Below are 25,022 nucleotides of genomic sequence, written 5' to 3'. Positions count from 1 at the left end.
ACAAAGGGATTGATTTAAAAATGTTTTTTTTTTTTTTTTATTTTTAGCTAGAGTAAGGGAGGGTCACAACACGTCAGTTTATTTTGTGCCATCTGTGTTCCTTCACTTCCTGTTCCGTGGCCAAAACAGGAAGTGAGGAAATCCCTGCAAATTAAGAGAATTCCATGGGGACCCCCGGGTCACCAGAACTAGTGACCCCATTGGAAGAGTTCCCCTCTACTATTTTGGGGACTACCCAAAATTTTGGTTACGCACCCGTTTTAAGTTTTTGATGCAGTTTTTGAGTCACATGAGATGAAAAACACTATAAACACAGTAAAATTTCGTTATAATCAAGTGCGTTTTCAGCTCCATTATTGACCCCTTTTTCTTTGCAAAATGCCAAAATCGCTATTTTTGGCTGATGTTTCGGCCATAGAAATTTCAGGGCATCTCCATGGTAACCCATAGAGATGCAATAGGCGAGGGGTTTACTTTATCTTGCTTCGCCCTACAGAACTTTTGCCAGCCGCAATGAACGGACCAGCGCAGTGGCATAGTTGTGGACTTGCAGTTAAGTGGACTTTCTATTCCAACATGGTTGTCACTTTATGAGCTATTGGCACTTGTGTCTGAATTGTGCATTTAATTGTTTCTGCAGATGAGATTCTATAGAGAAAATACCGATTTGGCTTAGCTGTACATTTACGGCTGCTCATTATTAAGATTTATTTCTAAAATCCACCCAGTGAATGGGCTTTGTATATCCAAGTTTCTGATATATGAACTGTCTACTTTATGGCTGCTCTAGAAACCCTTTGGATTCTTTTATTTTCCATACTTTCCATGAATACCTAAAGTATATTTTTACTGGTACAAAAAAAACAATCCGCAAAAGGAATTTTTGTATTTTCAGACCTTCAGTACCCATAGTCATCAAACTTTTTAAGAGAAGTACATTTTCAATGTTGTGCACATTATAATAGTAGATGGGGCCAATGGACACTGGTAAAGACAGCATGGACTCTGACTTTGGAAGCAGTAGAAACTTAGCAAAAAATGTATAGACAGAGAAAGGAAATGGTTGACCGGATAGACACGAATGCTAGGTAGGAAAGTTGGACAAAAACGCAGGTATGACTCCAGGCCAAGGACAGGCACTGGGAGAAGCAGAATTGGGAAAGGAAATTTTGTGTTTTATTTCCTATCTCCAGGGTACTATATGATTTGCCCCTATTGCCTGATGTTTCCTCTGTGTAGGTAATCTGCACTTGTGCACCTTAGAAAATCCCTTGATTCGGTGCAAATCTCTATTTTGGAATGAGTTCCCATTTTTTATATATTTTTTTTCTTGTTTATACATCACGGGATACAGAGGCTTGGTAATTACTTAGTAGGTTAGATAGTACCTTCAGGTGATTGGACACTGGTAACCCTAATTACAAAATGAGTTCCTCCCCTATATAACCCCTCCCATATGGAGAGTACCTCAGTTTTTTCACCAGTATTTAAGGGTGGTTGGTCACATTGAAGATGTGCTAAGAAGAAAGCTCTGGTTAATGTTTTTTTTCTGCTAGTCTTCCTGGGGTAACTGCACTGTCCTTAGGATGAAAAGATCCCTCACTTATTATGGGGGAAGATCTCTTTGCTATGCCAATAGGGCATATTTTTTTCTGCATGTATATATTTTTTTCTGCTTTCTTAAGTTCGTATGTTGCCATGTCTAAAGTATTTAGATGGCTGGTGCTTGGCCAGCATAAAGTCAGCCTGACGCAAACCTGGGCACCCCAAACTATGTATATGATGAAAAAAATGCATAACCAGAAGTTACCTACAATGAAAACAGACCATAAGATCTTAAATATGCAGCTTAAGTTCTATGCAGCTTTTACTCTTAAAAACTTTAAGGGCTCATTTTTAATGGTGGGTAAGGATCACTATACCACTGCTTTTTAAAGCCGAAACATTTATTACAGAAGACTCCTGGAGCACTGTGGGACAGCTAAAGAGACAGCGCAGGAGTAATGCTCTTTTCAGGTAGACTGATGTGCTTTAGGAATTAGCACCTGCAACCACATCTCTGCTTGTATGTGAATTTGTACTTTCAATTTCAAATTGAGAGTTGTAGCTCCACCTGCTGGCAAAAAACCTCAATATATTCCAAACCACTATACAGTTTTTTGTTTTGTTTTTTAAAAAAGCTATCTGTGTAACATCTTTGTGGTTATGAAACTGCCAGTTGTGAAGATGGGGACTCATCTAGTTTGGGAGGCTGTTATGGGTTAACAATTTTTTTACTTCACCTTATCCCCATCAGCGCTATGAACAGATGCTCAAATGAAAATGAAAAAAACATTTTGGTGCTGTATTTACCATAGAATCTGTCTATATTGTGGCACTTCCTGTTTGTCACTCCTGTGGGAGTAGGCGTGTATATTTGTTTTCCCCTGAGGCGCACTGTTTCTTGGGAGCTAAGTGTCATGCTTCCCATGAGTCAGTGCGGAACGCTACCGGGAAATCCAGTTGTTCTGACTATATGGGTCCCCTGTCAGATAATGCCCGGGCTGGACTGCGCATGCTCAAACGGAGCAGCCGAAAATTGCCAAAGGATGAATCACTGTTTATCATCCTCTGAGATTTTAGGCGGTACCGTTGCGCAGTCCCGCCTGGGCATTATCCGACGGGCACCCATATCGACAAGACAGTGAGTATCCATGGGAACAAGCAGCATTCACTGCATGCCAGAAATCAATGCTTGTGGGCTTCACATGCCCACAAGCAAGATGGAACTGGCCATCATAAGATTTCATTTTATAACTGAAAACGGACATCGGGGGAATTAATACACCAAACAAGAGAGTGTTATATAGTGTTTTGCAAAGTATCAGAATGGTTAAAAAAAAAAAAAAAAAAAAAAAAAGGTTGGCGGACCTCCGCTTTAAAAAGAACTGCCCATCTTCAAATGACTCGTGAACTGCCATGACCCTCCAACAGTCGTCTTTTTATTGTAAAGGAGACAATTGACTGGTTTCCCTAGGACTGATTTTGGAAAAGGCGCAGGGACCTTTTCCCCTGCATTTTCTGTAAGAAGTAGAGCAGCTCATTTCAAATAAAATGAGCTCCTGTGCCCGCACAGACATGGCCGCCGGGAAAACTGGCATAGTATGAACCTAGCCTAAGGCTGGTCATATATTAAATGGTTTTTTTTTTTGTTTTTTTTGTTTTTTGCCATCAGGCTGATCGGAAAAAAAAAAAAATTGCCTGTTCAGACAACTATTCAGATCAGCGTTGCAGCAGCTGAGCGAATGAAAATTTGCCAACCGTCCCGTTTGACACAATTTATGGATTCTAGGTACACAAATTTACTAGATTTGTAAAAACATGTTGTGTAGAAACAAATTTGTAACTTTGGCCAGCTAATTGTAATGATACACACAACTCTAAAGTCCACAAGATCGCTCCGTTCCTTCCTGGGTCAGAAAACCGGACAGAGGTGATTGATTCACTGGATAGTTAGGAGGCTGGTGGAAAGGTGTAATGTGCAAGTTAACACTATACACTTTTACAAAGAAAAAAAAAATCTATTGCCTCCATGCACAATTCACTTGCTTTTTCCAGTTTTGTGCACCAGCGCTCGAGCTGTAGGTGTGTCTTCAGATCATCTTTTTACCAATCTGTGTAGGTTTGCTATTCTGACTGCCAATGTAAAGGTTGCGTTCTTTCTACTGACCACCAATTTAACATGGTTCTGAAGCCTGAACATTTTTTACCTTTATTGCATTTCTTGCATTAAGGTAAATCTTAAGGCATCAGTTTTGGCTTCTCACTCCCTTGTACTTGAGCCCTCATTTTGTTCCAGTGCTGTGCACATCTGCAGCCCTTCTCTCCCCTCACTTCCTTGTCTCACTGGCTTTTCTAGGGCATTGGGAGCCATTGGCTCCCAGTGCTGTCAGTCAAAGCCAGCAGCGGGGGGCGGGGCAGAGTCCCACTATCTGTGTCAGTGGACGCAGCAGCGGGGTTCGGGAGCAAGCACCCGTGAGTGCTCCCATGGGAAGCGGCTTCTCGTGGGGGCACTGGAGAGGGGAGAGACCAGGAGTGTTGGCAGGGGACCCAAGAAAAGGAGGTTCAGGGCTACTCTGTGTAATGGAATTGCACAGAGCAGGTAGGTGTAGACGTGTTTTGTTTTATTTAAATTTTCTTTTTTTACTATCACTTTATTAGCATTTTTTTCCCATTGACATCAGATGAATTGGTTTTAGTAAGGGTTCCCTGAGAGCTGAAAATTATTTTAGGGGTTCCTCTGGTGTAAAATGGTTGAGAGAGACTACTTTTAAAAGTATTTAAAAAAAATAAAATGTATGTAGACTAAGGCTCGGTTCACACTAGGTGGCGGCACGACTTGCAGGTCGCCTCACCGATATAGAAGTCTATGCAAGTCGCCCCCAAAGTAGTACAGGAACCTTTTTGTAAGTCGGAGCGACTTGCGTCGCTCTGATTAGAACGGTTCCATTGTACAGAATGGGACGCTACTTGTCAGGCGACTAAGTCCCCTGACAAGTCGTCCTAGTGTGAACCGAGCCTTATCGAAAACGTTATTTGCCCTCTGGCTGAGTTGTAAATATGATGATTGGCTGACCAATATTACAAATTCTTTTGGCAGTTTAAATACTGGTAAGTCTTATAAAAAAATATTTTGCCCAACTTACCAATTAGTTTTGATGGCATTTGTTTTCTTTTTTTTAGGCTTTCTTCTATTTGTTTCCTCTGATGATCCAGCCAGTAACTTTTTTAAAAGAACAAGCTGTCCTGCAGATGAAGCAGTTAGTATTGGGACAAACCATTTACCACTGACGGGTGCTTACAATGATCAGCTTTTATTAATGTAAAAACGGTTGGTGTAAGTGCTTGTGTAACTGCAGCTTGAGTTGGACTTGAATTTGTTAGATATACTTGCGGGTTTAGATATACTAACAGCCCCCAGCTCCACTCAGTCTGACCATGCTTTTGTCCAGAGTTGCCCCCTGTGCCCCTTCATACAGAGTGAAGGCACTGTAATACAGTTGGTGTGCTACTGGCCAGATCACCAGGTGCTAACAGAGGGAAAGTAGCCTAAAAAAGAAAACGAATGCAGTCACCACATCACTTGCAATATATTACATTTGGTTTTGGGTTTAACACTGCTTTAATCACTTCCCGACCGGCGCACGCCGATGTACGTCGGCAGAATAGCACGACTGGGCAAATGGGTGTACCCGTAAGTCCCATTGAATTCCGCGCCGTGCCATTGCATGCGTGCCGGCCGGGAGCTCCGTGAGTCGGGTCGCAGGTCCCGCGGACTCTAGGGATACCCGCGATCGCCTCACGGAGAGGACGAACGGGGGGAGATGCTGATGTAAACAAGCATCTCCCCCTTCTGCCTAGTGACATTGTCACTGATCTCTGCTCCCTGTCATCAGGAGCAGAGATCTGTGACGTGTTACAGCTAGCCCATCCCCCCCTACAGTTAGAAAACACTCCCTAGTACTCACTAAACCCCTCCCCGCCCCCTAGTGGTTAACCCCTTTACTGCCAGTGTCATTTACACAGGAATCAGTGCATTTTTATAGCACTGATTGCTGTATAAATGACAATGGTCCCAAATATGTGTCAAAAATGACCGATGTGTCCGCCATAATGTCGCAGTCACAATAAAAATTGCTGATCGCCGCTATTACTAGTAAAAATTATTAATAAAAATGCCATAAAACTATCCCCTATTTTGTAAACGCTATAACTTTTGCACAAACCAAATGCTTATTGCGATATTTTTTTTTACCAAAAATATGTAAAAGAATACATATAGGCCTAAACTGAGGAAAAAAAATGTTTTTTTAATTAATTTTTGGGGATACTTATTATAGCAAAAAGTAAAAAATAATGCGTTTGCCGATAATGCCGAATCGCAAAAATTGCTCTGGTCAGGAAGGGGGTAAATTCTTCCGGGGCTGAAGTGGTTAAATTGTCATTGCTGAACTGATATGAGTAAAAATGCTGCATTTTTTTTTTTCCTTAAAACGATTATTCAGCAAAGGATTCCTAAGTAGATGTTAAATCCTAAAGGAAATGTGACTGTTTAGTTGTGTGGTGCAGTCGAGTCTATTTACAATATGCTTACTATACATAATGCAGTGTTTACTACTTTGCCCTGTGCTAGTCCATCACTGTCTTATTCAGTGTTTTCTCATAGGGTGCAGCAGGGCTTGATACCTCCAGTCTTATCACACAGGACACAGCCGTGGCTTGCTGCCGCCATACATCTTCCTCCCTCCCCCTCTCTGCTGTAGTGTGCATACCCACACTCGGCTTGCAGATCCTTAGAAATGCAACTTGCTGAGCCCCAGGTATCCATGGAAACGAGTGGTATGGGACTTCTGTCTGCCCTCCCCCATTTCTATTCTACACATGTTGAAGGGGGGGGGGGGTTGTGATTTGTGGCATGTAACTGGTAGCAGGAGGGCTGTTATTGTGCTTTTGGGGGGATGCAACAGCTCGGTGATGCATGGAGGGGGGGGGGGGGCAGGCTGACGTGTTATGCTGGGTGAGGACGCACCATTTATCATTGAACCAGTCCTTCTGGGCCCTAGTAATGTGCCTCTTGCTTGCCCCTTTTCAAATATGCTGACGTATAATTTCCATGTTGACTGTTATTGTTTTTACACTTTGTTGTCTTTTTGACGTAATCTTTCTATTTGATTGCTGTTTTGTTCATTTGTTTCCGGTTTCATCACTTATTGAGAAAAATGTTTTATTAATCTGAAGTTAAAAAAAAAAATAAAAAAATCTTAATGTGTAATGGGATTAAACACAGTGGCTTTTTAGATTTCTAGATGGAATGTTTTACCTGATGTACATTAGGTAGAATTTGGTTACTACTTGTTAATCTGACACCTGCAGACTAATCAAATTATATTAGAGATCATTTGTACCTGCTGTGTATTGATAGTGTGTGATTATTCTGCTGCTAAAGGTGAATGAGGGTTTTATCTATAGATTATACAGAAGACACTGCCGCCTTGCTAATTACCTATGTAGTGATTCTGCACTGTTCTCCAGCATGCCCTTTTGGCTAGAATAATCTGCCTTTCTGCACACTTCTGTTTGCTGCAGCTATGTGGGTAATTCCCCTTTAATTATTAACTGTATGTAAACATTTTAGGTTAAAAAAAAGAACTTAAAGTGGAACATCACACTCCTTATCAACATTGATTATCTTTATTACTCATGTTGCTAGCATTAGTAAATGGATAGGAATGTATATCATTTTTACTTGTTAAACTTTTTATTTAATATATTCAGTTACTTCCTGGTTTCTTGCCTAGAGAAATGTCATACATCCCAGGAGTCTTCAGGAGAGGGGGAGGGTTCACACTCATGCATGAGCAGATGGATTCAAGGACGTGAATGCTATATGAAATTATTGCCCTTTCTCAAGATGGCTGCGGCCTGAAATGCTAGGGGGTTGTTTTTCAAAGTGATTTCTCAACAAAATAAAGCATAGAGACATGGATGGATAGGGGAGTTTGTTTTGAATATTAAAAATTTGTTAAATGGTGTGTTTGGTTTGCTGTGCTCAGATGCAATGAGGATGCGCTTTAATGGTGCTGTTGGCTCCAGTGGATATTGGACCTTGGTAGCTGACCGTTGCCAAGATTAACCTTCTACCTAAATTTGGTCTTTTAATTCAATTGGGCGGCACAGTGGTGCAGTGGGTAGCACTCTCACCTAGCAGTAAGAAGGGTCGCTGGTTCGAATCCCGACCACGACACTACCTGCCTGGAGTTTGCATGTTCTCCCTGTGTCTGCGTGGGTTTCCTCCGGGTACTCCGGTTTCCTCCCACACTCCAAAGACATGCTGGTAGGTTAATTGGATCCTGTCTAAATTGTCCCTAGTATATGTATGAATGTGAGTTAGGGATCTTAGATTGTAAGCTCCTTGAGGGTATAGGGACTGATGTGAATGTATAATATATATATATGTAAAAGCGCTGCGTAAATTGACGGCGCTATATAAGTACCTGAAATAAATAAATAAATAAATAAATTGAAGCTAACCAGATTAGGCCACTTCTATAGTCAACAGCCAACTATATCATCCAACCTTACTAGAAAACATTGTTGTTTAATCCAAATGAGACAACTTTTGAGCTGGGCCTTCGCATACCCATAGCCAAATAGGAACACGTGAGGGACGAATGTTACCGATACAGCTGGGTCAAAGGTTTTTGTACCTTCTTCATCAAACTGTCACAGTATTATAGCACTGAGCATTTTTTACATTTTCTTTTCCTTTATTAGAATATACTTGCCTGTTACTCTTTCTATCAGAGCTTGACTTGTAATTCAGAACTACTAAAACCAGACAAGTATTGAAAAAGGTCTGGTGTCACGTCACCCCAACATCACCTCCATGCCCAATACAGTACATAAATAAATAGGAATATAACTGCTTTTGTGTTTCACATGCATGACAAGTTGCAATAAATCTGTATTTTTTTTTGTATATAATCATGGTATGTTCATTGGATAACCATACTCATCACATTGAAAGTCTTCTGAGATCATTCAGAATTCTGATAGGTGCATTTGACTTGCAGTTACCATGTCTGTAATCTACCTACATCCAAATATTCATATTGCATGAATGTGCATGTTTTAAAGCCAAAGTTGTAAGTTTAGGTGTCTGCAGAGGTTAATACAAAGTGTGCAAATACTTTATTTTTGGATCCTTCTAAAGTTGCCCGGATTAGTCGGCAAGATATTTCATATTCTTTGAATAAGGCAACTTCCAATTTTAGGTTTATTGCTCTTGTCATAAATATCACTTTATAAATTAGGAAGGTCACCATAAATCTTGTCACCTTTAACCCAGGGGCAGTTGTTTTCTCAGTACTTAAAGGGGAAGCTCCACTCGTCTGCCTCCCCCCCCCCCCCCCCCCCCCCTTTTTGACAGGTACCTGCTCAGACTTCTGGATCAGTTTGCTGTGGCAAACTTAGCCAGAAGTTCGACCCCCTCCTTCCCCCGCAGCCGGCCAATTCACAAAGAGCAGCACGCTTCGTGCATGCGCAGTAGGAAGCCTGCTGTCATGGCTTCACTGCTGGTTTCCCTTAGTCTAGATGGTGGCGCCAGCACCCGATAGCTGAAAAATCAGCTCGGATGAAGACACCATTGGATTCCTGGACAGGTAAGTGTCCTAATATTAAAAGTCTGCAGCTACTAACTTATTTTTTTCTGAAGGATTTTGGAGCTCCTCTTTAGTGTGTTTTCAATTTTGTAGTCAAATTTGAGAACACCCACTGTTATGTGTTTCAATTTACACAGCATACCTAAAAGAAAAATACACCCAAAAATTATCTTTTTAGATGCTTCTAAGGAGAAAGTGTCATGGCTGATTCTAAACATTTCTGGACATTCTTGTGTTTTTGTCCCCTCACCATTCCCCATAAAATACTGTACAATGGAGGAAGGCAGTTTCTAAAGTTTTAACCTTTAGGACAGACACTGTTCACGTCTTGTTTACAGCTAATAATGAACTGCAAACAAGGTACAGACAGGGTTACTTATAGTAAGCAATACTCCACAGCCCCCTTCTAAACATTTTAATAAAATCTGAATCCCCTCCTTCCTCTCAGTTCATTGTCTTAGGGCCAGTTTAACACTGGTCAGAAACGCCTATGGTTTTCGAAGCATAGTCTTGGAGTGGTGAGAAGCTGTTCTAGAAAGATGTCTATTACTAAACACTGTTGAAGGGGCTCCTTAGGTGCTGTATACAGGGATTTAGGAGTGCATCACTTAACAAATTGTAGCGCCCATTTCTGAATGAGGAAAGCTGAATTCTGGGGAAAACAAAAATTCTCCCTTGCAGTGGGGGCTGCTCCCGCACTTAAAAGGTTAAATGTCTTGGGTTACCCAACACTCTTGTTACTTGATCCCTCCCGCTGACTCCCTTCAGGCTGTAATACCAGTCCCTGCAGCCACTTCTCCCCTATATGCATATATAATTGCATGCCCTCTGACCTAAACCACAATGCAAGGCCTATAGTCCTGCATTGGGCTTGATGCACAGGGATGGCCCAGAAGATGGAGCGCAGGGGAGTAGAGAAGGCTCCGACTGCCAGGAAAGGGGGGGATCAGGTAAGAGTATTTTTTCTGGCATCCTAGTCATAAAAGTGGGGCATTCCCGCTGCAAGGAAGGTAGTTTGGTTTCTCCAGAGAACCTGGATAGTGATTGCCTCCAGCCGCCTCCCATTGGCCATGGGCTATGCAACCTTTGATGTCGGGCCACATTTGAGGCCCCCCTTGGCTCATAGGTTGAAAAACACTGGTCTATTTCATTGAGCGCTATACCAGTTATCTTTGCAAAGGGATAAAAATGTACATGATGGGCCTTATGCATGTTTGGACTCGTCTTTTATTTGGAGGTTTATTTAGAAACTATATACAAGATTGATTTTTATTTTTGTTGAGTTGCTTAGTTTCCAAAAGCTCTTTCTGAAACTTTGCAGTTGCTTGTCATATTAATAAGAATTGATTATGTGACATGTAGCAGTGTGACCTCTCTTTAGGATCATGGAAGTGTTGCGCTGTGTTGAGGAAAAGGGGGATGGGGTAGGGCAGTGTCTGCTTGCCATTACATAGACTTGTTATGGAGGAACTGCTGAGTTCGCTGGTTTTCACGCTGAGGAGAGGTGAGTTGGCACAGTGCCGCTGTGCCATCCGCTGCCTCTGCCATTGTTTGCACTGCTTGCTAAGTGTTATCTGTTCTCTCTTGCGCTGCCGAACAGATGTTCAGAATGCTGAAAGCAATCTCAGCCATTCTGTCTGCTGCCACACAAGCAGACACCTTTCCACTGCACATAATGTTATTCCAAGGGAAAAGATGGTGTAAGTGTGATCATGTTTAAAAGTATCATAATAATGGCATGTGTGGTACCTGAAACATCTATGATCATTTTATCAGATGTTTATCTATGGATATTGAATACATAACTTGAAACTACTAATCTTCAACGTTTTTTGTGTTGTGATTTTGCTTTGAGAACACCTCCTTTTTGTTTTTTGTTTTTGTTTTTCAAATGGTGTAAATGTGCACAGCATTTTATAGTAGCAAATTCTAACTTTTTTTTTTTTTTTTTTTTTTTACTTTTAATATAGTGACCATGTGTTTTTTATCTTTTGCAGGCTCCGGGTTCAGGACCTTCACGCCGTTCTACTTTCTAACTGAACCAGTGGACACTGTGACTTTACGTGGGACTCCAGCCATTCTGAACTGTTCTGTATATGCCGAACCTTCTGCAAAGATAGAATGGAAAAAGGATGGGACTTTTTTAAATTTAGTGTCTGATGACCGGCGGCGACTTCTTCCAGATGGATCTTTGTTTATTACCAGTGTTGTACACTCCAAGCACAACAAACCAGATGAGGGGTTTTACCAGTGTGTGGCCACTGTGGAAAGCTTGGGCAGTATTGTCAGTCGCACTGCAAAACTCTCTGTTGCAGGTGAGAGCTGGTGACCTCATATATGTAAGGTATATTCAGAGATATTTGTAAGCTACACCGTAAGTATTGTGAGCATTAAAATTGTGTTTGTGTGCAGACTGGTGTGACTATGGGTTCAGATTGTGAAATTGTATCCTTGATTGTGAGCAGCAGCTGCACTCTAAAACTGGTCATACACTGATCAAAATTTGGCCGATCTCTCATCGCTTTCTGTTGAATGGAAATGCTGGAAAATGTTCTGATTAGTGTATTCTGATGGTGGCATGGATTCCTCCATCCACCTTGCTTGTGTGAATGAAGGGGTCTTTTGTGTGTTTTTTTATTTTATTTTTTTTTTCTTCCATTCAGTCTTCTGACTGAAAGAAAAGAAGCTAACCATGCATGTTACACATACTGTAGTTTCCAGCTTGGACTGATGTAACTGTGTGTAACATACCAATGCCCCAGGAAACTGGAAATCACTACTACAGTGATCTCCACTTGTTTCCGCGTGTCTCCTTTGTAGCGAACTTGCAAGGTCGGCTGCTCAGCACCAGCGCCGTAAAAACGCTAAATGAATGCAAAATGTTCTCTGATTGGACAAGGTAAAGAGCATGCAGTCACTGCCCTGTCTCTCCACTTTGTCCACGTAGAGAACGCTTTGAATTCAAAAAATGTAAAGAATTCTTTGAATGGTGCCAGTATCAAGCAGACCGTCTGTATTCACAATGCATCAGGCTGACCATTCAGCATGGGACCTGGAAGCAAGTGGAGATCACTGAAGTAGTGTCTTCATTAGTAGTAGGGGTGTGTGTGTGTGTGTGTGTGTGTGTGTGTGTGTGTGTGTCTATCTAGTTCCATTGGTCCATGCTGGACTAATATAACCTACACATGCCTGGCATTTATTCTTTAGGTAATGTGTAAGTGGAACACTCAAGTATTTTACCTCTCAAAGTAGAGGTATTCGGGACAGTGCCTTCATTTTATAATCTCTCCAGAAAGCCTTTTGCATGGTTGGTCTTGACTTCTGGACTAAGATGCTAGCCAAGAGATTGCCTTTTTATCTACCAGGAGGTAGAAGCCAACATTTTTCCACTGCTATGTAATTTTATTCATGGCATCCGGTTAGGCCCATATTATAGTTAATGTGTTGGCTTTTGCACATATATGGGTTTTTACTCCCTGGCATATTTTAACCACTTCCCGTCCGCCCACCGTCATATGACGTCCTGGGCTTTGGGCGGGTATATCTAAATGATGCCTGTAGTTACAGACATCATTCAGATATTGCCGGTTTCAGCCGGCGAATCTCTACACCATAGGAACGATCATAGCGGCCGTTCCATCGCTTGATCGTTCCTATGGGAGGCGAGAGGGGACCCCTCCTGCCGCCCTCCGGTGCTTGCTTCGACTCACCGTTACGATCGGTGAGACGGAGAGCGGATCCGCCGGCGCCGGATGTAGATCCTAGAGATGGTCGCCGAAGTCTCTATGATCATCGGAGGCTGGGCGCGATGTTATGACGTCACGCCCGGCCTCTCCATTAAAAAAAAAACGGTACCGCTTCGGCTGGGAAGCGGTGATCGTTTTATTTTTTTTTTTTTTTTTTATTTCAGGCTTCCTAGCCTAGTGGTGAGATATGGGGTCTTATTGACCCCATATCTCACTATTAAGAGGACCTGTCATTTCATATTCCTATTACAAGGGATGTTTACATTCCTTGTAATAGGAATAAAAGTGATCAATTTTTTTTTTCAAAAAAGTGTCAAAATAAAAAAAAAAAGAAAATATAATTAACAATAAAAAAAAAAAAAAAAAAAAAGTTTTTAAGGCGCCGCTTTCCCCGTGTGCTCGCACGCAGAAGCGAACGCATACGTAAGTCCCGCCCACATATGAAAACTGTGTTCAAACCATACATGAGAGCGAGAGCAATCATTTTGTCCCTAGACCTCCTCTGTAACTCAAAACATGTAACCAGTAAAAAAAAATTTCAAGCGTCGCCTATGGGGATTTTTAGGTACCGAACATTGGCGCCATTCCACGAGCGTGTGCAATTTTGAAGCGTGACATGTTAGGTATCTATTTACTCGGCGTAACTTCATCTTTCACAATATGCAAAAACATTGGGCTAACTTTTTTGTTTTTCTTTTAAAACCCAAAACTGTTTTTTTCCCAAAAAAAAAAGTTTGAAAAATTCCTGCACAAATACTGTGAGATAAAAAGTTGCAACAACCGCCATTGTATTCTCTAGGGTCTTTGCTAAAAAAGCATTTATAATGTTTGGGGGTTCTATGTCATTTTCTAGCAAAAAATGATTTTTACATGTAGGAGAGAAATGTCAGAATTGGCCTGGTCGGGAAGTGGTTAAAAGAACTGAAGGTCAAGCTATTTGAATTCATTACCTACATTTCCATGTATTTGCAACAAAGTTGTGTCACTCTAATATAAAATAATTGAATAACTTTTATGGTGATATGGTGTAGACGAGCTTTTATAGGCCTTTTCTCAAACAGGTGGTAAGACCAAATGCCCTCTATCATTTTACAAACAGCATCTGATTGTTTTTAGTTTTCCACATCTTCAGTGCTTTGAATTTATTCGATGACTGATCATATTTGAAGCTGATCTCATCCGCTTAAAATAACTTTTTTTTTTTTTTTTTTTCTTTTTAGGCAAAGACTGTATTAATCACTTTCACTTGGGTTTAGGATAATTGCATATTAACCACTTAAGGACCAATCCTCTTTCTGAGATTTGTTGTTTACAAGTTAACAGGTTTTTTTGCTAGAAAATTACTTAGAACCCCCAAACATTATACATTTTTTTTCTAACACCCTAGAGAATAAAATGGCGGTCGTTGCAATACTTTCTGTCACACCGTATTTGCGCAGCGGTCTTACAAGCGCTTTTTTTGGAAAAAATACACTTTTTTTAAATTAAAATATAAATAATAATTTTTTTTATATTGTGAAAGATAATGTTACGCTGAGTAAATTGATACCAAACATGTCACATTTCAAAATTGCGCCCACTCTGGGAATGGTGACAAACTTTTACCCTTAAATCTCCATAGGCGACGTTTAAAAAATTCTACAGGTTGCATGTTTTGAGTTAGAGGAGGTCTCGGGCTAGAATTATTACTCTCGCTTTACCGATCGCAGCGATACCTCACATGTGTGGTTTGAACACCGTTTTCATATGCGGGCGCTACTTGCGTATGCGTTCGCTTCTGCACGCGAGCTCGTCGGGACGGTGCACGTTTAAATTTTTTTGTGAAGTGAAACTTTGAAACCTTCGTCCATTCATCAAATGTACAAAGAATTTTCATACGAATGTTCTTGTCCAAAAATCGGTAAGTGTATGGCCAGCATATGATCTTTAATAGCAGAAGCATGCTTTTTTGTTTAATCGCCTGTCATGATGTGGTTTAAAAAAAAAAAAAATTGCCCTTTTAGAGTACAAAAAACGCAAATAATGACTACTATAAGGGGTTACTTTATACTGTGAAAAAAATAAAATGTATATATTCTTACCTCTATCATACATATAATAATAAATATACCCAGAAATCGCATACACAGGGTATATGAAATTTGGAGTCAGACGTAAAGCTATGAGGGGTGAGGGTATAAATCTTTTTATAGTAAAAGTAGTACTAAAGCCTGAGACCCTATGGATGGTGTACTGAGCTGTATGTGTGCTTCACTATATTTTCTGATATGTAAACAAATAATGCATTCTGTTTGCAGGACAACTAGTCAATTATCAAAACGGCTAACGGTTTTGATAAGCGATTACTATAAATAAATTCAGCCCTACTTACCAGTGTTATAAAAATTTTAACACAATATTACAAAAAAATGTTTTTTTTTTTGTTTTTTTTTATTTGTAGTATTTTTCTACAAAATTTTAATTTTATTTTGTACATATGTTTATTTTCGGATGGAATATATTTTTTCTTATGTAAAACGCTTCAAACCGATGTCCTGAAAAAGCGGTACAAAACTGCGAGACACACAGACAAGAAGCATTTGTACAGAACATTTTGTGAGATATGTGATGTAGTCTTTTTCTACTAAATTTTAATTGTACAATATTTGTAATATTGTGGTGTTTAGCTTTTTAGAACGCTGGTAAGGTATATTTTTAAAGTGTTTGTAAAGGTTTTGTTTAGGAAAAAGAAAAACTGTTCTACTTGCCTGCTCTGTGTAAGAGCAGCCCCAATCCTCTTCTGGGGTGCCCCGGCGGCGCTCCTGGCTCCTCTTCATTGGGTGCCCGAGTCCCACTGCGTCCATTGACCTAGACAGCAGGACTTGGCCCCACCCCCCGCTCTTGTATCACTGGATTTGATTGAGAGTAGCGGGAGTTGATGGCTCCTGCTGCTGTCAGTCTATCCAATGAGGACAGAGAGAGCGTCTGGAGCTGCTGGGCTCATGTTCATCACTGAAACAATCGGGTTCAGGTAAGAAAAAGATGGGGCTCTGGGGGCAACTGCAGCACAGGTTTTTTCACCCTAATGTATAGAATGCATTAAGGTGAAAAACCTTGAGGGTTTACAAACCCCTTTAACCTCTTTCCGCCTGCCGGCTGTCAAATGATGGCTGGGCGGCACAGCTCTCATTCTGGGTGGATGTCTTATGACGGCCCTCCAGAACGACCGCTCTCGCGTGCCCCCGGGTCTAGGTTGCTAGGACACGAGACGGCACGCCCCCGATCTGTGTAAAGAGCCGCAGCCACGGTTCTGTAACCATGTGATTGGCTGTGTCCAATCACAGCCGGTCACATGTAAACACGGAGATGTGAGCAGAGCTGATCAGCGGCATCTCCTCACAGGGGACATCTAGGGATATAATCGGGGCACTGATCATCAGTGCCCTGATTACAATTAAATGCCAGCAATGTATGCCCACCGCTGCCAGCAATCAGTGCCAACCAGTGCTCACATTTGGCACCAATCTGTGCCCACAAATGCCAGCAATCAGTGGCCATCAGTGATGCCAGTCAGTGCTGCCCATCAGTGCTCATCACTGCTGCCCACCAGTGCCGCCTATCTGTGCTCATCAGTGCCACTAAGTGTGGTGTATTCGTGCCGCCTCATTAGTGCCGCATCATCAGCGCCCATCGGTGAAGGTCTTTTATTTTTTCCTAAAAAAAAAAAAACCCCGTCCGTGATTAAATACCACCAAAAGAAAACTCTATTTGTGTGAAGAAAATTATAAATTATAAAAATTTCACATTGGTTACAGTGTAGCATGACCGCGCAATTGTCATTCAGAGTGTGACAGCACTGAAAGCTGAAAAATGGCCTGGGCAGGAAGAGGGGTGTAAGTGCCCTGTATTGAAGTGGTTACAGCCCAAATGCTCTCATTTTCTTCTGGTAGCCTGACTGGGGACCAGGCTCCCAATTTTGCTAATTCTGCATTGTAACATGTAGAGTGAGACTTTAATTTCATTCCGCACTTTGCGGTAATTTAGTTAAAACTTGGTCTTATTCTGCAGCATGTGGAGTGAGACGCATTTTGATTGCAGTTAGTTTAATCTAGTAAAGATTTTGTCTCATTTGCAGCATGAGGAGTGAGACTCCACATGTTGCTTATAGTCCATTTAGTAAGACTATTGCCTTGTATTTTCAAGCTTTGTAGTCACATCATGCTTTCACATTTTTAGTTATAGCTTTGCTTGATTTGCTCTAAATCTAAAATCATATTTATATTGCTACGCTTCTCCTTTCTCATGCAGCTTGGGTCCTTATTCTTTGCCCTCACATCTTTTTATGTTTTTTACGTACATATTCGTGCCGGCAAAATTAGAATAATGTTCCAATAGTCAATTTTAAACATGGAAAGATTTTATATCTGTGATGGCATTTAGTACATATGCTTTTTTTTACTTTTTGTTGTTAGGATTGATAACAAATCTTTTGCAGGTCCTTATGATTATTAAATTTGATTTTTTATATAGTCTTGACTTTTACATCTGTATTATTATCTATTATACATTTTTCTTAGAGAGAGAGAGAGAGAGCGCGCTCATATATATATAAATTTATTCGTTTGCTCTTTGCTTCTCCCATTTAGGTGCAATTCATTTTGGGCATCGACAAGGTCTGATTTTATGGGGAGGTTTCTTTCAACATTCTTTGCATTTGATTGGCTGTCTATTGTTCATTAGCTCCATATATACATAAGATCAGATTTTGTTCATTCAGCTATGACTAACCATCTGTTTGTGATGTGAAACGCGTTGGTTGTTTACCCCTGTTTTCTATGCTTCAGATATGACTGTTTTTGGATTTTAATTTTTCAATAAAGAGGCCTTCAGCGGTGTGCGGCCGTCCAGGATTTTTCCTTCCTTCCTAATTTGAGCAGAGCCAGCACCTGCAAGATTGTATAGGGCGGGTGTCTTCAACAGACCTGGAGCTTTTGAGCTGCAATTTCTCTTCCATAGTATGTGTAGGGGAAAGAGGAAGCCACAGCACACGAGGGGGCAGAGCTATTGCGCTCCAAGCTGGCCCACAGGAAGCATCCAGCGGGGTCACTTCCGGGGCGTATGACGTAAATGGTGGGCGCCGGAGAGGTTAGTTTCCATACGGTCCAAACTTGCCGGAGGAGCAGTTGGCTCAGTGTTACATGGTCTGGGGGGTGTGCTGGCTCCATGGGTTCATTCTATTATTCCACCAGTCCTAGTCCTGAAGGAATAGAATGAGCATGCTTTACTACAAAGGGAGCAGTTGACTTGGTGGTAAGTCCTCTGGCTGCTGTGAGTTCAAGCCATTCGTTAGGGCTCTGACTGGTCTGCTGGGGACCTGAGAAGCTGTGCATGTCCTAGGTACTGCACAGCACCTGAACCTCCTGCTGGTGGAACAGGGCAGTGGGCAATGTTTCAGGGGCACTGGAAGCGCAGACCCCAGCACCAGCACCCCACAGGTAAACCTGAAGCGTTTGTTCTTCCATGCACATACTTTGAGAGTTTTTCCCCCTTATAACCAGTAGGGACTGGGTGAAGGGGAAACTTTTTTCCCCCCTCCTGCACAAGGTGTATGGAGAGTGTGTGGCTTAAATTACTGTGTAGTAAAATACGAGGCTGGCCGCCAAAGGCAGCAATGGTGAGGCCGCCATAGCTCATAACCAGTGTAGCCATGGGAGTCTTCCTGGAGACATAGGATCTTATCCTCATGTCAGCTCCTGACTTTTGACAAGTCACTTTATACAGTGGCAGCGTTTAACTCTTCAGCTCTGGGGGATTCGTTGGGGCTGAGAGTCAGTTCCCTGAGCAGTCTCCTGGTCACTCTGGCGAGGCTATCCAGGGGAGAAGGCCTGGGTGGCTGACAATTCTGCCTGGCAGCACTGGGGTGATTGGTGCAGATCCCCAACATTCCAGTACTTACGTCAAGTTGGGGGTTCTCCCTGTGTTTGTGTGAGGTGTCTTGCCCCAAACACTTGCTGGCATTTGATATACCTGGCACATTGGCTGTGTGGCGTGCACTCATGACTAGAAGGGTCAGCTCACACCGTCTGCACTTTAGGCATTGCCGTGAAAACTTTGCCTGTGTAGGACCAGCAAACCAGCTCACCTAAAATCTTCAGATTCTCCTGGTCGACGCACAAACAGTGAAGAAAAAGAGCTCACATTCAAGGTGTTGCACCTAAACTGTGCCTTAAATACTGAGGTCATGAGTTTGTATCCCATCCAAGCTAGCACCCTACATGTTTCACTAGTGTTTTGAGGTTACAGGGTTGCCGTCCGGGTGGTGCCTGATGGCCACATCACCTGTATGCACACGATATAAGACTAAACAGGGGGATCTCTGGTGAACAGGGCCCGATATCAGGGGGTGGCCCCCTCGATGGCATCACGGAGGATTAAAGGCCTTTAGGTGACCAGACCCTAGTAAGATGCACAGGTTTCTAGAACACTTGTTAACCACTTCAGCCCCTGAAGATTAGGCTGCTCAATGACCAGAGCACTTTTTACAATTTGGCACTGCGCTGCTTTAACTGGTAATTGCGTGGTCATGCAATGTTGTACCCAAACTAAATTTGCATCCCTTTTTTTTTTCCCCACAAATAGAGCCTTCTTTTGATGGTATTTGATTGCCTCTGCGATTTTTGTTTTTTGCGATATAAATGGAAAAAGACCGAAAATTGAAGAAAACTATTTCTACTTTTTGTTATAAGAAAAATCCAATAAACTCAATTTTAGTCCATACATTTAGGCCAAAATGTATTCAGCCACACATGTCTTTGGTAAAAAAAAATTGTTTGCGCAAAAGTTAGTGTCTACAAATTAGGGTACAATTTACGCAGCTTTTAGTTTGACTACCTATCTAATTTCTTGAGTGCTAAAATGACAGGGCAGTACAACCCCCCCCCCCCCCCCAATTGACCCCATTTTGGAACGTAGACACCCCAAGGAAATTGCTGAGGTATGTTGAGCCCATTGGATAGTTTATTTTTTCAAATCACTTGTGACAAAAAAAAAAAAATGACAAAAAAAAATTTAAAAAGATTACAAAGTTGTCACTAAATGATATATTGCTCACACATGTCATGGGTTTATATGTGGAATTACACCCCAAAATACATTCTGCTGCTTCTCCTGAGTATGGGGATGCCACATGTGAGGTTTTTTGGTAGCCCAGCCGCGTACAGGACCCTACCGCCTTCAGGATTTCTAAGGGTGTACATTTTTTATTTCAGCCTCACTACCTATCACAGTTTTGAAGGCCATAAAATGCCAAGATAGCACAACCCCCACCCACCAATGACCCCATTTAGGAAAGTAGACGCCCCAAGCTATTTGCTCAGAGGCATGTTGAGTCCATGGCATATTTTATATTTTGCCACAAGTTGTGGGAAAATTACAAACTTTTTGTGCAAAAAATAAATAGTTGTCACGAAATGATATATTGTTCAAACATGCCATGGGCATATGTGGAATTACACCCCAAAATACATTCTACTTCTCCATGGGAGACTTTTTGGGAGCCTAGCCGCATACAGGGGGCCCTGAATTGTCCAGATAGCACAACCCCCCCCCAAATGACCCCATTTTGGAAATTTGACACCCCAAGGTATTTGCTGAGAGGCATGGTGAGTATTTTGCAGCTCATTTGTTTTTGAAAATGAAGAAAAGAGAGATTTTTTTTTTTTTTCTTCAATTTTCAAAACTTTGACAAAAGGTAAGATCTGCAAAATACTCAACATGCCTCTCAGCAAATAGCTTGGGGTGTCCACTTTCCAAAATGGGGTCATTTGGGGAGGGGGGTTTGTGCTATCTGGGCATTTGATGGCCTCCAAAACTGATAGGTAGTGAGGAGTGAAATCAAAAATTTTACGCCCTTAGAAAGCCTGAAGGCGGTGATTGGTTTTTGGGGTCCTGTACGCAGTTAGGCTCCCAAAAAGTCTCACACGTGGTATGCCCATATTCAGGAGAAGCAACAGCATGTATTTTGGGGTGAAATTTCACATATGCCCATGGCATGTTTGAACAATATATCATTTAGTGACAACTTTTTGTGAGTAAATGAAAAAGTGAAATCACCATTTTACGCACTTAGAAAGCCTGAAGGCGTTGCTTGGTTTTCGGAGTCCTGTACACGGCTAAGCTCCCAAAAAGTCTCACACTTGTAGTATCCCCGTACTCAGGAGAAGCAGCAGAATGTATTTTGGGGTGTAATTTCACATATGCCCATGGCATGTTTAAACAATATATCCTTTAGTGACGACTTTGTGCAAAAAAAAAAAAAAAAAAATTTTAATTTTTCCCGCTACTTGTGGCAAAATATAAAATAGGCATGTTGAGTCCATGGAATATCCGCAAATAGCTTGGGGTAAGAATTATATATGAAGGGCGCAAAAGGGCAATGATGAACCCATAGCTAATAAATACACAGTGTAAACTTAATGAATAAAGTGCACAATATTGTAACCGTCAAAAAATGTCCATAATAATCAAATCTTCTTGTGTATATCCAACACCATGAACAATAAAGTGCAAAAGTGCTTCAAAATCTTGATTTATAAAAGTGCTGCACCCGAAGTGAGAAACGAAATGCGCTCACCAGATCACCTCGGCCACAAAGTGACCATACAGCATGTGTTATCTATGAAGAAATCCTCATTTCAGTGGTACATCTCCTTCAAATATCTCATTGTAGTCAGACCATCATGTGCAGAGGAAGCTTCATCCCAATCCAATATGCAGATAATAACCATAGGCATACCTTGTATATCTTTTTCACCAACTTTCATCAAGTATATCTGTAAAATGACTCCACCACAAGGAGCCACAGAAGGCAGGATATAGTGTGATACCGCTTCAGATTTATTGCTTATAGTTGGCACTTACATAGTCTAGCATATGATCAAAAACGATCCACTCAAGGGGAAGCAGAAGCCGGTCGGACGCCGCTGAGTGACCCGCGGCGAGCGCTGCATCTCAACTACCCGGAAAGAAGTAAAGGGCTCCTATAGTTGTGAGTGTCAGGCCTCACTTCTATGCATTTAACGCTAGAGCGCGCATCATCAGGAAGTGGGGGGTGTCTACTTTCCAAAAAGGGGTCATTTGGGTCAGGCTAATATGCATTACCTGCTAGGTTATACTTCATCATTGGGTGAATGGACACTAGTAGACTAAAGTTCTTCAGACAGGAAGTGATCCCCTATTTAACCCCTCCCATACAGGAAGTACTTTAGTTTTTTATTAGTGTCTGCAAGGTGGATGGCACGGTTTGTTTGAGCTCTCTGAGCTCCAGGTCTCTAGTCTCACAAATGGTTCCAAAATGAATCAAGGGATTGACCGATCGGATCCATTTGACACAGGCTTTTATGCTTAGATAAATGGTACCCGAGCCTCGCAAAGAAGACTCAAGATCCTGTGAGGTTTTGCATATAAAGTGGCCTCCGGGCGCTGGACCCTGTGGAGTGGAAATCCTGGACACTACAGTGCTAAGGCATTTCTTGCAGGGTGCTGTACAGGTCCAAGGGAGTGGACCCTAAACATGAAAAGGTTACCTAGTCCTTGAAGGTCCAAGTGACATGAACCCGCCGTGAAGGGTGAAGATTGGGCCCTTAGTTTCTAAGTGTCCCTGCGCCTGGACGGGTAAGTGAAACCCATTTATTTCATTATTGTGGTGTGTCCCAGTGATTCTTACAATCAGTCAAGCTAGCTAAAAGCTGGACATCTGTGTGCAGTGACCATACAGGGGAGTTTTGGGCTAGCTGTGGGTGTTTGCAAAGTGTACCTTTTTTGCTTGTGTCTGGCTGTTTTTTTATGTGTATCATGTGCGTACGCACAGAACGCTCTGGCGCGCACCCAGCTTATTTTAAGCTGTGTAGGCCAAACATGTGGTGCTTCCAGCAGCTGTGGGACACAGCAGGCTCTGAACAGACACTTGCAGTGGTTCATTTTTCCGTACCCAGGTCAGGATTGTTGCATAGGGGCTTGGTGAGCCATATTAAAGGGTCTCCCTTCTGAGGTGTTTTAATACTACTAGGGAAGAACTGTCCTCAGTCCTAGCCAGGTTAGAGCAAAGGATTGCTGGCATGATTGCCTCCATCCCGCAGGGTGGCAGGAAATGTGGCAAATCCCCCTCCCCGGAGTCTCCTAGTCTGGAGCAGGAATGGGTTGAGGGTGTGGAGGAGCTTAAAGCTCAGGATTCAGTGAAGTGCGAGATGAGTCTGCTTCTGAACAGGAGTATGTTTTAAAAACTCAATTTTTTTTTTTTTTGCTGGCCACAGCTGTCGGAGGAACACAAGCAAAAAGGGGCATGTAAGAGGTTGGTGACAGACATTCCCTTGGCACGTTTACTAAAAGCATCAGGCTGAGCATTAAATAGCAGCGGCAGTTGCTGGATTATTTGCTCAAGCAGTGGAGGCAATTTCTTCTGGTAGTACCTCTGCATTTGTGCATCGGCTATGGTCGGAAGGTGGTGGGGTAGAAACACCCCAAGAAAGGGCTCAAAGGGACTCCAAGCTCAAAAAAGCCTAAAATCATCTCTAAAATGATGGCTGGTGAGAGTGAGACATCAGGGACATCAGGTGTTGCAACTGTTTCCAACACTGCAGCCCCTGTCTGTTACTGAAGTTTTTTCCTCAACCATATTGGGATTGGAACAGAGGTTAGTGGCTTTAATCGCATCCCAGAGTGGGACTAAGCGCAATAGGTCCCCTTCAGTTACCCAGGACACTCAAACTGAGAAACCGGGGGCGGGAGATGAGTTTTTCTCAGGGGCCCGGGAAGAGACTGATGACTACTCTTCTGAGGGATCAAATGCGGAAGGATCAGGTTCACATTCTGAAAGATTAATGGTACAATCTCTTATGCCCTGTACACACGGTCGCACATTGATTGGACATTCCGACAAAATCCATGGATTTTTTCCGACAGATGTTGGCTCAAACTTGTCTTGCATACACACGGTCACACAAAGTTGTCGGAAAATCCAATCGTTCTGAACGCAGTGACGTAAAACACGTACGTCGGGACTATAAACTGGGCAGTAGCCAATAGCTTTCCTCTGTTAATTTATTCTGAGCATGCGTGGCACTTTGTGCGTCGGATTTGTGTACACACGATCGGAATTTCTGACAACGGATTTTGTCAAAATTTTATAGCAAGCTCTCAAACTTTGTGTGTCGGAAATTCTGATGGAAAATGTGTGATGGAGCCCACACACGGTCGGAATTTCCGCCAACAAGGTCATATCACACGTTTTCTGTCGGAAAATCCGACCGTGTGTACAGGGCATTACTGAATTGGTCTGCTCCACATTTATGCTACCCTTAACTGAGTCGGTTGATCAGCCCACTTCTTGTTTGGGTTCGCTAAAGCCTCCCCAAGCTGTGCATGCCTTTACTATCAATTAATTGCTGGAAAAGCTGTATTCTGAGTGGGATCATTTTTATCCTCCTAAAAAGTTTTCAACACTTTATCCTATGGAGGAAAAGTTTAATAAAAAATGGGAGATACCAGCAGTTGCTATATCCTCTGTGAATAAAAGTTTGACTTGTCTGGTAGACAATGCTCAAATGCTTAGAGATCCAATGGATAAGAAATTGGAATTCCTATTAAAAAACACTTTTTCTCTGGCAGGTTCAGTGACTTGGCCTGCACTGGCAGAAATTGGTGTATGTCAATCCTTGAGAGACCAGTTTAAAAAGGTGCTCAAGATTATTCCTGATCAGCAGGCCCAAGATTTGAACCAGGGGCGTTATGTTTTGCAATGGACGCTATGAGAGATTCTATTCTCCAGGCTTTACGCTTGGGCTGGTGCATATGCGTAGAATACTATGGTTGAAAAATTGGTCAGCCGAAGCGCCCTGCAAAAAGCTCCTGGCTAGTTTTCCTTTTTGCGGTGACCAGCTGTTTGGATGTACTTATCCAGATCATCCCCAAAGAATTTCTAATGGGAAAAGTACCCTTTTGCCAGTTAGAAAAAGGAGTAGGCGTATTTCATTTAAACGAGCCTCTTCTCCAGTGCCAGGAGCATCAGCCTCCAGGCAGTCTCGACGGCCTCCACAGTCAA

The 25,022-nt window shown here is 42.1% G+C and overlaps 1 protein-coding gene across 10 annotated transcripts in view; it reads left to right on the top strand.

Moving 5' to 3' along the window:
- NEO1 (neogenin 1) overlaps positions 1-25,022 on the top strand; it is a 244,330-nt gene that overhangs the window by 119,206 nt on the left and 100,102 nt on the right. For all 10 annotated transcript variants that reach the window (XM_073619090.1, XM_073619094.1, XM_073619087.1 and 7 more), the window contains exon 2: positions 11,198-11,515. In XM_073619090.1, coding sequence (XP_073475191.1) covers positions 11,198-11,515 — 318 coding nt within the window. The remainder of the gene's footprint in view (positions 1-11,197; positions 11,516-25,022) is intronic.

Source organism: Aquarana catesbeiana, linkage group LG03 (genome assembly GCF_042186555.1).
Source record: "Aquarana catesbeiana isolate 2022-GZ linkage group LG03, ASM4218655v1, whole genome shotgun sequence".
Lineage (NCBI taxonomy): Eukaryota > Metazoa > Chordata > Amphibia > Anura > Ranidae > Aquarana > Aquarana catesbeiana.
The sequence above is the reverse complement of the archived record's forward strand: the minus strand, read 5'-3'. Positions and strand labels throughout refer to the sequence as shown.